Source organism: Salmo salar, unplaced genomic scaffold (genome assembly GCF_965601325.2).
Source record: "Salmo salar unplaced genomic scaffold, fSalSal1 ptg000306l, whole genome shotgun sequence".
Taxonomy (NCBI): Eukaryota; Metazoa; Chordata; class Actinopteri; order Salmoniformes; family Salmonidae; genus Salmo; species Salmo salar.
In genome coordinates this window covers 1,960,650-1,977,256 of record NW_027675347.1, presented here as the reverse complement: position 1 = coordinate 1,977,256, position 16,607 = coordinate 1,960,650, and the positions used below count along the sequence as shown (strand labels likewise).

Here is a 16,607-nt window from a genome sequence, read left to right as displayed (position 1 = left end):
CATCTGATGAAGATCATCAAAGGTTAGTGCTGCATTTAGCTGTCTTCTGGGTTTTGGTTTTTGTGACATATATTCTTGCTTTGAAAATGGCTGTGTGATTATTTTTGACAGGGTACTCTCCTGACATAATCTAATGTTTTGCTTTCGCTGTAAAGCCTTTTTGAAATCGGACAATGTGGTTAGATTAACGAGAGTCTTGTCTTTCAAATGGTGTAAAATAGTCATATGTTCTAGAAATTGAAGTTATAGCATTTTTTAGGTATTTGTATTTCGCGCCACACGATTCCACTGGCTGTTGACTAGGGTGGGACCTAGCCCAGGGAAGTTAATTATTTAATCAAACAGCATGCTAAAAGCATCAGACCATTTCAGTACATATAGTTGATTTTATTAAAACACATGGGGTGTGTCTATATATGGAAAAATACACATAACATTTCAACCAATCGATTGGTAGAAATGACAGATGACTCTTGGTTGACCAAGATTTATTTTAGGTGGGGACAGCACTAGAACATGATTTTGGGGCTCCTGGGTGGAGTAGTGGTCTAAGACACTACATCTCAGTGCTTGAGGTATCACTACAGACACCCCGGTTCGAGTCCAGGCTGTCACAACTGGCCGTGATTGGGAGTTAAATAAAGGTTACATGTCTTCATGGTTCTGGGTTTGTTGTGTTCATGTCTTCATGGTTCTGGGTTTGTTGTGTTCATGTCTTCATGGTTCTGGGTTTGTTGTGTTCATGTCTTCATGGTTCTGGGTTTGTTGTGTTCAGGTCTTCATGGTTCTGGGTTTGTTGTGTTCATGTCTTCTTGGTTTGTTGTGTTCATGTCTTCATGGTTCTGGGTTTGTTGTGTTCATGTCTTCTTGGTTTTGGGTTTGTTGTGTTCATGGTTCTGGGTTTGTTGTGTTCAGGTCTTCTTGGTTCTGGGTTTGTTGACTGTACTGTAGAGAACAGAGGGGTCCTCCTCAGCTGCTTGTTCCACCGTGGGCCTGGAGAAAGAAACATCCATTAAACTGAATGTGACTCCCAAATGGCACCCTACTCCCTTATAGTGCACTACTTTTGACCAGTAGTGAACTAAATAGGGAATAGGGTGCCATTTAGAATGGAACCAGAGCCATTCCTTAAAACCCTCATCACATCACTCCTGTTGGGGCTAGGGGGCAGTATTGAGAAATTTTTAAGAAAATATGTGCCCATTTTTAACTGCCTCCTACACCAACTCAGAAGCTAGGATATGCATATTATTAACACATTCGGATAGAAAACACTCTGAATTTTCTAAAACAGTTTGAATGGTGTCTGTAAGTATAACAAAACTCATATTGCAGGCAAAAACCTGTGAAAAATAGATAAAACATTTTTTTTGAATTTTGTGACTGTACTATTTAGTGTCATTGTTTTATAGATACCATAGTGAGAAAGGATTCATTTCGCAACTCCTACGGCTTCCACTAGATGTCAACGATCTTTATAAAGTTGTTTGAAGCGTCTATGATAAACAGAGAGTAAATTAGAATGCATGGAAGTTGACATGTCGTCACTTCATTTTTTTGCGCCTGCGCATAAATCTGAGAAGCGTGAGTTTGTCATAATTGTTTATCTAGACATAGGATAGGTTGTGTGAAAATATTACTGATGTTTAACGTTAAAAATGGACCAAAAGATTAATGCTAAACAACGTTTGACATGTTTGAACGAACGTAAATAGATTATTTACTAGGTTTTTTTAGCTTTTCGGCGTGATTTTACACCCCCCCCACCACGTTTTGTGGGAGCATAATGAACGCTAACTACTTGGTGTTATTTGGACATAAATTATGAACTTTGTCAAAAGAAACCACATTTGTTCTGGACCTGGGATTCCTGGCAGTGCCTTCTGGTGGAGATAATCAAAGGTAAGGGGATATTTACAATGTTATTATCGATATTAGATGATGCTAACTGTATAGCATAGCTTATTGTTCTTAGCATAGCACCCCGTTTATTGCAAAATGTGATTTCCCAGTAAAGTTATTTTGAGATCTGGCCATTCGGTAGCAATTACGAGATGATAATATATTATTCTTTGAATGACAATATTATAATTTACCAATGTTTTCGAATAGTAATTTTGTTATGTTCACCGGAAGCATTTCAGAGAAGAAAAAAATCGGAATTTCACGCCATTGTAAAAAGCTGTTTTTTTATATAAATATGAACTTGATGGAACAAAAAATGCATGTATTGTATAACATAATGTCCTAGGAGTGTCATCTGATGGAGATTGTCAAAGGTTGGTGCATAATTTTAGCTGGTTTCTGCTTTTGGTGACGCCTGACCTTGAATTGAAACTGGATGTTTGTACTTTTGTGGCTATGTACTGTCCTAACATAATCTAACTTTATGCTTTTGCCGTAAAGCCTCTTTGAAAATCGAACAATGTGGTTAGATTAAGGAGATGTTTATCTTTTAAATTGTGTAAAATAGTTGATTGTTTGAGAAATTGAAATTATTAGATTTTTGATGTTTTGAATTTCCAGCCTTGTTAGCAATCCCGTCTCGGGGTTCATTGCTAACCTGTAGCCCCAACAGGTTATAGACATGTCATAGTAATTGTCTTGAGATGTATATTGTAGAGTGCAGTTTCAGGAAATGCCATTTGGCCTGAAGAATACCCCTGGAACCTTTAAGACATTAAAACTGTGACTTTTCAAAATGCCTACTTTTACACCATAGTATGAGTTCAATGAAATGTCATCAGATAGTGATGGAGGGAGTTCTCAGAGAACAATGAAATGTCATCAGATAGTGATGGAGGGAGTTCTCAGAGAACAATGAAATGTCATCAGATAGTGATGGAGGGAGTTCTCAGAGAACAATGAAATGTCATCAGATAGTGATGGAGGGAGTTCTCAGAGAACAATGAAATGTCATCAGATAGTGATGGAGGGAGTTCTCAGAGAACAATGAAATGTCATCAGAGAGTGATGGAGGGAGTTCTCAGAGAACAATGAAATGTCATCAGATAGTGATGGAGGGAGTTCTCAGAAAACAATGAAATGTCATCAGATAGTGATGGAGGGAGTTCTCAGAGAACAATGAAATGTCATCAGATAGTGATGGAGGGAGTTCTCAGAGAACAATGAGGGGTCACTAATGGTCAACTGTTTTGCTTATTTGAATGACTTTGTCTACTCCTCCAATAAGCAGCAACATATGAATGACCTTGATGCTGTCTGTGTGTTCACAATGTTGTATACAGTATTGACTCTATGTTGTTGTAATGGTAGAATATGCTCAGAGGGTGGCAGCACTGGAGAGGTTGAATTTCACAGCAGCTTACTGGACATCCTCGTCCTGTTCCTGGTCGAAGGTGGCCACTGTCTGTGCTGCAGCAGGGGTCATGGCCATGCCTGAGATGTTGACATACACTGCACTAGAGTCTCCCTGACGGAGAGAGAGAACAGACAATATAAATAGACCTGGGGACAGACAGCATGAAGAGTGGACATTTCCCACAAAGCAACGAAAATGATCTTCCATCTGTCTGAACAGACTCACCTGTCCGTCGTCTGCTGTGTGTCTTGTGTCAAAGGTGGATTTGGAGGCCTTCTTCCTGTTTTATAAATGAACGAATGAATGAATGAACAAATTAATGAAGATAATAAAGTGAAATAATCTTTAAAATATGCATTTTCACTCACCTGAACCACATGAAGCCAGAGAGACATGAAGCCAGTATGACACCCAGAACAACCACTATGATTCCTACAGCAGCAGTTAGAACTGAGGTTTGTTTCTCTAAAAGATAATATAGATGATATGAGTACATGTTATTATGAACTGAAAATTAATATACTGCAATACAGGACATTAATGCAATACTTGTATGTATAAGACTATGTATAGTTTTAAACCAAAGTGTAATGATGCAAACTAGAAGAAGATTACCTTGAAACATCATTTCTTATTGAACATCATTTTGTATTGAAGTATTGAAGATGTAACTTCACCTGCTATAATGATCATCAGAGCTGTAGAGTTATTAGATGCTATTGTATTCTCAGCCTCACAGTAGTATTCTCCTCTGTCCTCAGAGATGATGTTAGTGATGCTGTAACTCTGTCCTGATGCTTTTGGTGAGGTAACATTCTTCTTGTACCAGGTGTATTTGTCCACAGGTGGGTTGGATTCACTGCTGCAGGTCAGAGTCACTGAACTGCCCTCCATTATTTCACCAGAGGGACTGACTGACACTGAGGTGTTCCTTGGACCATCTGGTGTTGAAGACCAGATTCATTTATAGCAACATTTGTGTTTACATTTTACAGGTGAGTTTGAAATCATTTAATTCAGAGTAAAAGACAATCAGAAAAATAATAATTAAAAAGAATGATGATATGGTGGTAATACAAATTCAAGGAAATGGATGTTACACACAAAAATATTTATTCATATTTATTCATATGGAAAACAATCTATTCCCAATTCAAGAATCAACATAATCAGTATATCAAATGAAACCCACAATGTACTGACATGTGACAGTGAGAGTCTCTTCAGCAGAGGGGAGATCCTCATGGCCTTCTACAGCACAGGAGTATCGGCCTGTATCCTCACTGCTGACTGAGAATAGGCTATAGACAGGAGAGGAGGTGTTGCTGTTTGGTATAGGCTGTCCATTCTTATACCAACTGTAGGCTGTGATGGGGTCCAGTGTACATTTGGTTCTACATATCAGTGTGACATTCTCCCTCTCTGACACAGATGTAGGATCCATCTCCAACACAACATCTAGAGTATGAGGAAACAAATCATTATTCTCCTCCTTTGTGTCTGTATAGCTGTCCTTTATAAGGTAATTATAGTCATTCATTAATGAATTTGATTTATTTAGCCAGGATAGTCAACTCTGTAATACTTTCCACTGTTTTCCAGGAAGTATTGGGTTCAATAGAGTCAATTTAAACAGATTTTAACACAACATTCTCATTAGCATACATGCTAAAATCACAGCATACACTGAAGCACACACATCATATGCTTTAGCATACATACAGAACCACACTCACATTACAACTATCTAGATAGATGTGAGATGAGTGACAGATACTGTAAATACAAACCAAGACAATTTTCTTGAACTAAATGGAATTCAACAGTTGAACTATATTGAATGTACGTAACTGTACCTGTGACAGACAGAGTGACTCCAGGACTGCCAATATATTTCCCTCCGGTCTGATCTGTTAATAATCTGAACTTGTACTCAGCAGAGTCACTCTCTCTCAGGTCTGTGATCCTCAGTGTGTGACAATTCTTCTGATCTCCATGACACTCCAGACGACCTGCATACTCTGGGTCCTGACCTAGATCTTTAGGTTCTTTACCAGTCCCAGATTCAGTGAACCAGAGGGTTGTTGTGACTGTACCACTGGGATATGTATAAGAGCAGTGCAGCTCCACTGTTGACCCCTTCAAGGCACAGATACTTTTCTTGGTGTAAGTCACACTCCAGACATTCTGACCCAGTACCACTGAAACAAGGTCACACAACACAATGCTATCAGAATTAAGCCAATGTATCTCTGTAATGTGTCTGTATCTATGTAATGTGTCTGTATCTCTGTAATGTGTCTGTGTCTCTGTAATGTTTCTATATCTGTAATGTGTCTGTATCTCTGTAATGTGTCTGTATCTATGTAATGTGTCTGTATCTATGTAATGTGTCTGTATCTCTGTAATGTGTCTGTATCTCTGTAATGTGTCTGTATCTCTGTAATGTGTCTGTATCTCTGTAATGTGTCTGTATCTCTGTAATGTGTCTGTATCTCTGTAATGTGTCTGTATCTGTAATGTGTCTGTATCTGTAATGTGTCTGTATCTCTGTAATGTGTCTGTATCTCTGTAATGTGTCTGTATCTATGTAATGTGTCTGTATCTCTGTAATGTGTCTGTGTCTCTGTAATGTGTCTGTATCTATGTAGTGTGTCTGTGTCTCTGTAATGTTTCTATATCTCTGTAATGTGTCTGTATCTCTGTAATGTGTGTCACGTCCTGGCCAATATAAGGGTTAATTGTTATTGTAGTTTGGTCAGGACGTGGCAGAGGGTATTTGTTTTATGTGGTTCGGGGTGGTGTTTTGGTAGAAGGGCGTTTGATTTATTATTTCCGGGTTTTTGGTTTATGGTCTATGTTTATGTATTTCTATGGTTAATGTATTTCTATGTTAGGTTGATTGGGGTTTGGGACTCTCAATTGGAGGCAGGTGCTTCCTCGTTGCCTCTGATTGAGAGTCCTATATATGGGTAATTGTTTGGTGTAGGTTTTTGTGGGAGATTGTTTCTTGTCTAGCGTGTGTGAGCCTGAGAAGACTGTTCGGGGATCGTGAGTTTGTTTTGTTGTTTTGGTGTTCATTTTGAGTTTAATAAATGTTCAAGATGAACAAACACAGTCCTGCTGGATTTTGGTCCTCCTTCACCATCGATAACTGTGACAGAATCTCCCACCACAAAAGGACCAAGCAGCAGAGGAAGGAGCAACAGGTGGACTGGAAGGAGCAGAGGGAATTTGAATTGGACAAACGGGAGAAATGGACATGGGAGCAAGTTATGGCCGGAGAGGGCCCATGGAAGAAATGGAGCAAAGACCGGGAATGCTACCGAGGAACACGACTGCCGATTAAACCCGAGAGGCAGCCCCAATAATTTTTTTGGGGGGGGCATATGGGTAGTTTGGCGGGGCAAGTTTGGAGCCCCAGGCCAAATCCCCGGACTGTGTCACAGAAGCCAGTTAATGGACATGTCTCGTGCTTCGGGGTAATGAGTATTATGGCGAGGCCAAGTGTTTTTAGGCCAGTACACGCTATACCAGCACCCCGCATTTACCAGGGGGTAGTAGGCATTCAGCCAGAAAGGGCGATGCCAGGTTTAAGCTCGAGACCGCCAGTAAGCCTCCACGGTCCTATATATCCTGTTCCCGCTCCACGCACTAGCCTAGAGGTGCGTGTTCCCAGTCTGGCACGTCCAGTACCAGCACCACGCACCAGGTTTCAAGTGCATCAGCCCAGTCCGACTCGTCCTGTTCCCGCTCCCCGCATTAGCCTGGAAGTGCGTGTTCCCAGGCTGATAACCCCAGTACCAGCACCACGCACCAGGCTTCCAGTGCGTCGGCTCAGTCAGAAGTCGCCAGAGCTGCCCGTCAGTCAGGAGTCGCCAGAGCCGCCCGTCAGTCAGGAGTCGCCAGAGCCGCCCGTCAGTCAGGAGTCGCCAGAGCCGCCCGTCAGTCAGGAGTCGCCAGAGCCGCCCGTCAGTCAGGAGTCGCCAGAGCCGCCCGTCAGTCAGGAGTCGCCAGAGCTGCCCGTCAGTCAGGAGTCGCCAGAGCCGCCCGTCAGTCAGGAGCCGCCAGAGCCGCCCGTCAGTCAGGAGCCGCCAGAGCGGCCCGACTGCCCGGAGATGCCAGAGCGGCCCGACTGCCCGGAGATGCCAGAACGGCCCGACTGCCCGGAGATGCCAGAGTGGCCCGACTGCCCGGAGATGCCAGAGCGGCCCGACTGCCCGGATCAGCCAGAGCGGCCCGTCGGCCAGGATCAGCCAGATCGGCCCGTCGGTCAGGATCAGCCAGAGCGGCCCGTCGGCCAGGATCAGCCAGAGCGGCCCGTCAGCCAGGATCAGCCAGAGTGGCCCATCTGCCCAGAGTCTGCTGATGACCAAAAATCAAGGGAGTCTAGCAGCAACCCTAAACTGAGTAAGCCTGACATTTCAGAACTTAAAGTAATTAACGGTTTAATTGATGAGTCTGCATACAGGGTGGAGAGGAGGAGGTCTGCCCATGATCCAGAGCAGGGGGAGTCTGCCTACGGTCCGAGGCAGATCGGGTCGGTCGGCACTCTGGAGGACAATAGGCCGGAGCCTGAACCACCACCTGTATAAGTGGGTTGGGGAGGGGGGGTGTAGCACAAGTGCCGTCGGTGACGGCAGCCACCCTCCCTTTAGTTTAGGGGGATTTTTTGTTGTTTGGGGTTTTTGTTATTCTTGAGGTGCTTCCGGGGTTAGCACCTTTAGGGGGGGGGGGGTTACTGTCACGTCCTGGCCAATATAAGGGTTAATTGTTATTGTAGTTTGGTCAGGACGTGGCAGAGGGTATTTGTTTTATGTGGTTCGGGGTGGTGTTTTGGTAGAAGGGCGTTTGATTTATTATTTCCGGGTTTTTGGTTTATGGTCTATGTATTTCTATGTGTAGTCTGGTTAATGTATTTCTATGTTAGGTTGATTGGGGTTTGGGACTCTCAATTGGAGGCAGGTGCTTCCTCGTTGCCTCTGATTGAGAGTCCTATATATGGGTAATTGTTTGGTGTAGGTTTTTGTGGGAGATTGTTTCTTGTCTAGCGTGTGTGAGCCTGAGAAGACTGTTCGGGGATCGTGAGTTTGTTTTGTTGTTTTGGTGTTCATTTTGAGTTTAATAAATGTTCAAGATGAACAAACGCAGTCCTGCTGGATTTTGGTCCTCCTTCACCATCGATAACTGTAACAATGTGTGTGTATCTCTGTAATGTGTCTGTATCTCTGTAATGTATCTCTGTAATGTGTCTGTATCTCTGTAATGTGTCTGTATCTCTGTAATGTATCTCTGTAATGTATCTCTGTAATGTGTTTATATCTGCAATGTGTCTGTATCTATGCAATGTGTCTGTATCTATGCAATGTGTCTGTATCTATGCAATGTGTCTGTATCTATGCAATGTAAATGTGTTTATGTAAAACATAGGCACCACAATGTAAATAAGTCCCAGACTTTATTGTCCTTTAAATCAACAATCCTGGTCACTGTAAATAAACTGTGTGTACATGTGTGTATGTATTTTTTTTAACTGACCAATAAAATCAATCAATCCAAACTGTGCAGCAGCCATTTGATGAATGGAAAGAGACATTTGTTACAAAACACCAGAAAGCTGAATGACATTCAGAGATTGTCAAGCCTTCGATACTGGGTAAGCCTACAAGGTAAGGTGGGATGTATTCCTATTTGTTCAGATTGATTGTGGTTTTAAAAACGTAAACCATGCTATAGAAGTGCTCCAAGTCGTTATGCTTTTGTTTATTGGTTGTGTGGTGCATTGGCACAGAAACCTGTTGGTAGAAAATGTGAATATATTTTATATAATTATAAATATGGCATCAAAATTTTGAAAATCTGATTTCCCCCTGGCTGATCACTGTCTGCAGCCGGCTCTGATCGTAATAATGAAATAGGCAGGGAGAGTGAGCTCATCCGTGGTGGTCGGCGAACCCTGAACCTTCTGGCCAATATCCCCTGTGTGCCATTGACTGTGCCACAAAAGCATGCTGAAGCGGCAAAGTCAATTTTCACATGAATAAACACACAGTCGCTATGTAATGATTACTAACTGGGTGGGTTGAGATTATTACATATAAAAGCACTAAACCTCTCTCTAAAAGCTTCACTTATACAAACGTTTTACTTGAACCCTAAATGGTTCTCCAGTAGATTAATAAGAAAAGCTCATCCATTGTTTAAAAATGGCCTTTTTGCCTTTGTGCAGATTGCCATGTCTCATTTTAGATTCATTGAGAATTATACTTTTTTCAAAAGTATCTGTCTTTTTCAAACAAGCATTACAGAGCTGGTTACAATTTCATCCCCCTGAAAAGGGAGAACAAATATTACAACAAATATTATGGCTGAACTCAAATGGTTGATAAAATACCTGTAATTATGGGAAAGATGTTTGAACGTTGTGGATGCTTGTGCTTTTTTTTCACCTTAAAGATGCATCAATTTCAAAATGAGTAGGGTTTGTCCACACCATGTTGCCATAGTTGGTGAGTTGAGTGTGAAACCACAGACAAGAATCACTCAGTGAGGTGTGAAAGATACCTATTTAAAGGGAAGTGGAGACGCCTAACACCAGAATAACATTATGATTCATATCCTTTAGAAATGTCTGTAGAGAAACAGAACAACTAAAAGATAAGAATGAGACCATACCTGTCACAGACCAGAGAAATACCAGCAACACACTTCCTGCTGTTCTCAAGGCCATTGTTGCATCTCCCACCCTGCAGTCTTAGAAACATAAACAACAACTCACTCTATAGCAGGTGAATAACTCCACCTGATACATTGAAGTAGAAACTGTAAATGGGGTACAGGGCCTCATTACTGAAAATGAACCAGGCTCATATTGTGCTGTGTTGTATTGTGCTATATGGTTGTCTATGTGAATACTGTCTGTCTGTAAGTCTATTGCACTATGTATGTAATGTGTGTGACGTGTTGCATGTCTGTCTTCGTCTGTCTATTTAAGATGACATGCTGTCTGATGCAAAAACTATTTCCTAATGGATACAATAAAGTCATCAACATCACAAACAACAAAAACAATCACTTATTGAACAGATGTGTAGAACTGTAAACACATATTTCAACATTGATTGTTGTGAAGCTGTTTATTCTCAGATCCCCAGATACAGGAGGATAAATGTTCAATTCTCTATGGTCCGTCAAGCTGTACAGCAGCCTAAAGACTGACCACCAGGTTCAATGATAACTCCTATCCCCAAGCTGTGAGGCTAAACAACAATTGACTCTCTCTCTCACACACACACACACACACACACACACACACACACACACACACACACACACACACACACACAGACACACACACACACACACACACACACACACACACACACACACACACACACACACACACACACACACACACACACACACACACACACACACACAGACACACACAGACACACAGACACACACACACACACACCATCTGTAGTGAAGGCCCATAAGGCCCATAGAGTCTGTATCAGTCTAGAGAGCTGGTTGTTATGGATGTAGAAAAGTTCAAACACACATCCTACACAGTATAGATGTCAACCCTACTCCCTATCAGTCCCAGTATAGATGTCAACCCTACTCCCTATCAGTCCCAGTATAGATGTCAACCCTACTCCCTATCAGTCCCAGTATAGATGTCAACCCTACTCCCTATCAGTCCCAGTATAGATGTCAACCCTACTCCCTATCAGTCCCAGTATAGATGTCAACCCTACTCCCTATCAGTCCCAGTATAGATGTCAACCCTACTCCCTATCAGTCCCAGTATAGATGTCAACCCTACTCCCTATCAGTCCCAGTATAGATGTCAACCCTACTCCCTATCAGTCCCAGTATAGATGTCAACCCTACTCCCTATCAGTCCCAGTATAGATGTCAACCCTACTCCCTATCAGTCCCAGTATAGATGTCAACCCTACTCCCTATCAGTCCCAGTATAGATGTCAACCCTACTCCCTATCAGTCCCAGTATAGATGTCAACCCTACTCCCTATCAGTCCCAGTATAGATGTCAACCCTACTCCCTATCAGTCCCAGTATAGATGTCAACCCTACTCCCTATCAGTCCCAGTATAGATGTCAACCCTACTCCCTATCAGTCCCAGTATAGATGTCAACCCTACTCCCTATCAGTCCCAGTATAGATGTCAACCCTACTCCCTATCAGTCCCAGTATAGATGTCAACCCTACTCCCTATCAGTCCCAGTATAGATGTCAACCCTACTCCCTATCAGTCCCAGTATAGATGTCAACCCTACTCCCTATCAGTCCCAGTATAGATGTCAACCCTACTCCCTATCAGTCCCAGTATAGATGTCAACCCTACTCCCTATCAGTCCCAGTATAGATGTCAACCCTACTCCCTATCAGTCCCAGTATAGATGTCAACCCTACTCCCTATCAGTCCCAGTATAGATGTCAACCCTACTCCCTATCAGTCCCAGTATAGATGTCAACCCTACTCAGTCTGGTCCTAAAGGACCCTCAGATAAATCCACTGTGTCATTCACACACATTCCAACACTCCTCCACTGAGACACTTTATGAATACAGGCCCTGATGTAACAACCAACACTGTCTCACCCTGATCTGTTTCACCTGTCTTGTGCTTGTCTCCACCCGCCCTCCAGGTGTCGCCAGTTTCCCCCCTTATCCCCTGTGTATTTATACAGTGGTGGAAAAGTACCCAATTGTCATACTTGAGTAAAAGTGAGTCACCCAGTAAAATACGACTTGAGTAAAAGTCTAAAAGTATTTGGTTTTAAATAATATGATATAAAGTATCAAAAATAAATGTAATTGCAAAAATGTACTTAAGTATCAAAAGTAAAAGTATGAATCATTTCAAATTCCTTGTTAAGCAAACCAGATGGCACAACTGTTTGTGTTTTGTTTGTATGTGCAGATAGCCAGGGGCACACTCCAACACTCAGAAATCATTCAGAAACAAAGCGTTTGTGTTTAGTGAGTTTTCACATCAGAATCAGTAGGGATGACCAGGGATGTTCTCTTGATAAGTGCGTGAATTGGACCTTTTCTGTCCTGCTAAGCATTCAAAATTTAACGAGGACTTTTGGGTGTCAGGGGAAATGTATTGAGTAATAAGTACATTATTTTCTTTTAGGAATGTAGTGAAGTAAAAGTGAAAGTTGTCAAAAATAAAAATAGTAAAATAAAGTACAGATACCCCAAAACAACTACTTCAGGAGTACTTGAAAGTATTTTTACTCAAGTACTTTACACCACTGCCTTTATACCTGTATTTTCTGTTTGTCTGTTGCCAGTTCGTCTCGCCAAGCCTACCAGCCTGGTTCTCCCTAGCCCCTGTTTCTCTCTAGCCCCTGGTTCCCCCTAGCCCCTGGTTCTCCCTAGCCCCTGGTTCTCCCTAGCCCCTGGTTCTCCCTAGCCCCTGGTTCTCCCTAGCCCCTGGTTCCCCCTAGCCCCTGTTTCTCCCTAGCCCCTGTTTCTCCCTAGCCCCTGGTTCTCCCTAGCCCCTGGTTCTCTCTAGCCCCTGGTTCTCCCTAGCCCCTGTTTCTCCCTAGCCCCTGTTTCTCCCTAGCCCCTGGTTCTCTCTAGCCCCTGTTTCTCTCTAGCCCCTGGTTCCCCCTAGCCCCTGGTTCCCCCTAGCCCCTGGTTCTCCCTAGCCCCTGGTTCTCCCTAGCCCCTGGTTCTCTCTAGCCCCTGTTTCTCCCTAGCCCCTGTTTCTCCCTAGCCCCTGGTTCTCTCTAGCCCCTGGTTCTCCCTAGCCCCTGTTTCTCCCTAGCCCCTGGTTCTCTCTAGCCCCTGGTTCTCCCTAGCCCCTGGTTCTCCCTAGCCCCTGGTTCTCCCTAGCCCCTGTTTCTCCCTAGCCCCTGGTTCTCCCTAGCCCCTGGTTCTCTCTAGCCCCTGGTTCTCCCTAGCCCCTGTTTCTCCCTAGCCCCTGGTTCTCCCTAGCCCCTGGTTCTCCCTAGCCCCTGGTTCTCCCTAGCCCCTGGTTCTCTCTAGCCCCTGGTTCTCTCTAGCCCCTGGTTCTCCCTAGCCCCTGGTTCTCCCTAGCCCCTGGTTCTCTCTAGCCCCTGGTTCTCCCTAGCCCCTGGTTCTCCCTAGCCCCTGGTTCTCCCTAGCCCCTGGTTCTCTCTAGCCCCTGTTTTTCTAGTTTTTCCGGTTTTGACCACTCTGCCTGTCCTGACCCTGAGCCTGCCTGCCGTTCTGTACCTTCCTGACTCTACCCTGGATTACTGACCTCTGCCTGCCCTTGACCTGTCGTCTGCCTGCCCCCTGTTTTGTTAATAAACATCTGTTATTCAAACTGTCTGCATCTGGGTCTTATCTGACACAGTTCTGATCCAAAACACAGCTCAAAACATAACAAGAAGTAAAATTATACATTCCCCTCAAGAATATGACTAATGACTAAAATCAAATAACCCAAAACTATTTTTCAAGATATTGTCACGCGTACTTATAGAGTGAAGTGAAGGAGAGAGGTCCTGTACAGAGAGTCAACCAGTTGATACATATTTAAAGTAGTCAGGGCACAAGTAGCTGATGCAGAACTGTCCTTTCCTCTTTAAGTCATTAACATGCATGACGACGAGAACAACATGTCAGAGAAGGGAGGTTACTGTATTAGAATGGGCCCTACATTTCTAAAATGGACAAAATGTCCCCCATTTCCACTTTTATTTAAATACAGAATCATGTTAACAATATGTTGACTATTCTTTATGGAATGTTTATAATATCTTAGAATGTGTTGCCTTGTCCCTCTGAGTTCTACATGGAACAGGTCAAAGTTCCATTTACATTTGGTCAGTTCCATGAAGTCATTCATTCTATTCTATAAACACATTCAATTTACACTCCTCATCAGCTGCATCAAAGTGATACTGAAGGTTTCAGTGTTCTAGACTAGAGCTCTCCCTACTGGCATCTCAGCATTACTGTAGTGTCTCTTCGTACGATGGGCAGTAATATAATGCCTTGATCATATTCAGTTACACTGGCTTCTTCCCAAATGGCACCCTATGTCAAAAGTAGTACACTATTAAGGGAACAGGGTGCCATTTGGGAGAGAACCACTGTTGGCCATCGTGTATAGTACTGGTACCTAATAATAATGTCCTCAATAATGTTGGGCTAATAACAACATAACAAACTAATGAAACGCAACACTGGTGTTAAAAAGTAAAATTTAAGCACACAAAAATTGATGTCTGTTCTATAGAACATGCCGCTATCATATTCTGTTCCACTGTTGGCCCTTGTGAACAGCAGATGGCAAGCAGTGGATAGCAGCCGATTTACGGGCTCCTGACCTACTCCGCTATTTTGTGTCTTTTTTGTGCTGATTTTAACTTTACTCTGACCGAAAACAGCTTCCGGACATCAGAACAGTGATCATTTAACTTGATATGGACAAACATTTCTACCTCAACGAGATGGCAAATTATGGACGTTCTGCTTACTCCGGACCAGGCCCTAATCCCCCGGGACTCGAAAGAGGAAGTGGCGGCAATAGAGAGGCAAGTGAGCAGGCATCCTGACGAGATTACGTTGGCGATCAAATAGACCACCATTGCCCTCTGTTCTATTGTAAATAAGATTGTGTTCTTAACTGACTTTCCTAGTTAAATAAAGGTTAAATACAAAATGTATTTAATAAATTAATATTGGCGAACGTGCAGTCACTGGAGAACAAACTGGATGAGCTATGTTCTATCCTATCACTGGAAAACTGTAATACGTTTTTCTTGAGTTGTGGCTGAATGAGGACCTGGATATACATCTTGCTGGTTTTTCTACACAAAAATGTTTTGCTTTCTAGAACCTTAAAGGGTTATTTGGCTGATGCCATAGGAGAACCCTTTGAAGAATCCTTTTAGGTTCCAGGAAGAACCTTTTTGAATTACAGGTAGAACCTTTTTGGGTTCCATGTAGAACCCTTTCCACAGAGTGTTCTACATGTAAACGAAAGGGGTTCTACCTAGAACCAAAAAGGGTGCTCCTATTGGGACAGCCGAGGAACCCTTTTGGAACCCTTTTCTCTAAGAGCATCTTCAAGAATGGATGGCAGACTCTGGTAAGTCGAAGGGAGGAGGGGTGTGTCTCTTTGTTAAGGAAGTCTCAAGTTTTTGCTTGCCTGAGTTAGAATACCTTGTGATAAGCAGTAAACAATACTGTTTACCAAGAGAGTTTTCATCTACACTGAACAAAAATATAAACGCAACATGCAAAATATTTTAAGATTTTACTGACTTACAGTTCATATAAGGAAATCCGTTAATTTAAATAAATGTATTAGGACCTAATAGATTTCATATGACTGGGAATACACATATGCATCTGTTGGTCACAGATACCTTAAAAAAAAGGAGGGGCATGGATCAGAAAACTAGTCAGTATCTGGTGTGACCACTTTTTGTCTCATGCAGCGCGACATCTCCTTTCCATAGAGGCCTGTCGAATGTTGTCCAACTAATCTTTAATGGCTGTGAGAAGTTGCTGAATATTGGCAAGAACTGGAACATGCTGTCGTACACGTCGATCCAGAGCATCCAAAGCATTCTCAATAGGACAGTGGTGAGTATGCAGGCCATAGAAGAACTGGGACATTTTCAGCTTCCAGAAATTGTGTATGATTCTTGCGACATGGGGCCATGCATTTTGATGCTGAAACATGAGGTGATGGCGGTGGATGAATAGCACAAAAATGGGCCTCAGGATCTCGTCACAGTATCTCTCTGTATTCAAATTGACATCGATAAAATGCAATTGTGTTCGTTGTCCATAGCTTATGCCTAACCATACCATAACCCCACTGCCACCATGGGGTATACTGTTCACAACGTTGGCATCAGCAAAACGCTTGCCCAGACTACGCCATACACGCTGTCTGCTATCTGCCCGGTACAGTTGAAAACGGGATTCATCCGTGAAGAGCACACTTCTCCAGCGTGCCAGTGGCCATCGAAGGTGAGTATTTGCCCACTGAAGTCGATTACGATGCCAAACAGCAATCAGGTCAAAATATGCAGTTCTGTCCTTGAGCAAGGCAGTTAACACCCAACAACAACTGATCCCTGGTGCCGATGATGTCGATTAAGGCAGATCCCGCAGTGTTGCTCTGTTTCAGAGGGGTTAGGTTAACTGTAGAAGAAGTTTACAATTGGTTCATTCATCCCCTTCCTCTCCCCTGTAACTATTCCCCAGGTCGTTACTGTAAATGAGAACGTGTTCTCAGTCAACTTACCTGGT

General features: G+C 42.9%; 1 protein-coding gene across 2 annotated transcripts in view; it reads right to left on the bottom strand.

Moving 5' to 3' along the window:
• Nucleotides 1-355: 355 nt before the first annotated feature.
• LOC145850408 (cell adhesion molecule CEACAM6-like) overlaps nt 356-16,607 on the bottom strand; it is a 92,352-nt gene continuing 76,100 nt past the window's right edge. Inside the window, exons 2-9 of one of the 2 annotated variants that reach the window (XM_082971529.1) lie at nt 9,998-10,075; nt 5,179-5,523; nt 4,526-4,780; nt 4,000-4,263; nt 3,691-3,787; nt 3,548-3,602; nt 3,330-3,433; nt 356-993 (exon numbers count right to left, since the gene is read on the bottom strand). In XM_082971529.1, coding sequence (XP_082827655.1) covers nt 912-993; nt 3,330-3,433; nt 3,548-3,602; nt 3,691-3,787; nt 4,000-4,263; nt 4,526-4,780; nt 5,179-5,523; nt 9,998-10,052 — 1,257 coding nt within the window. In that variant the 5' untranslated portion in view covers nt 10,053-10,075 and the 3' untranslated portion in view covers nt 356-911. The remainder of the gene's footprint in view (nt 994-3,329; nt 3,434-3,547; nt 3,603-3,690; nt 3,788-3,999; nt 4,264-4,525; nt 4,781-5,178; nt 5,524-9,997; nt 10,076-16,607) is intronic. The other variant, XM_082971530.1, reaches the window with a different exon arrangement.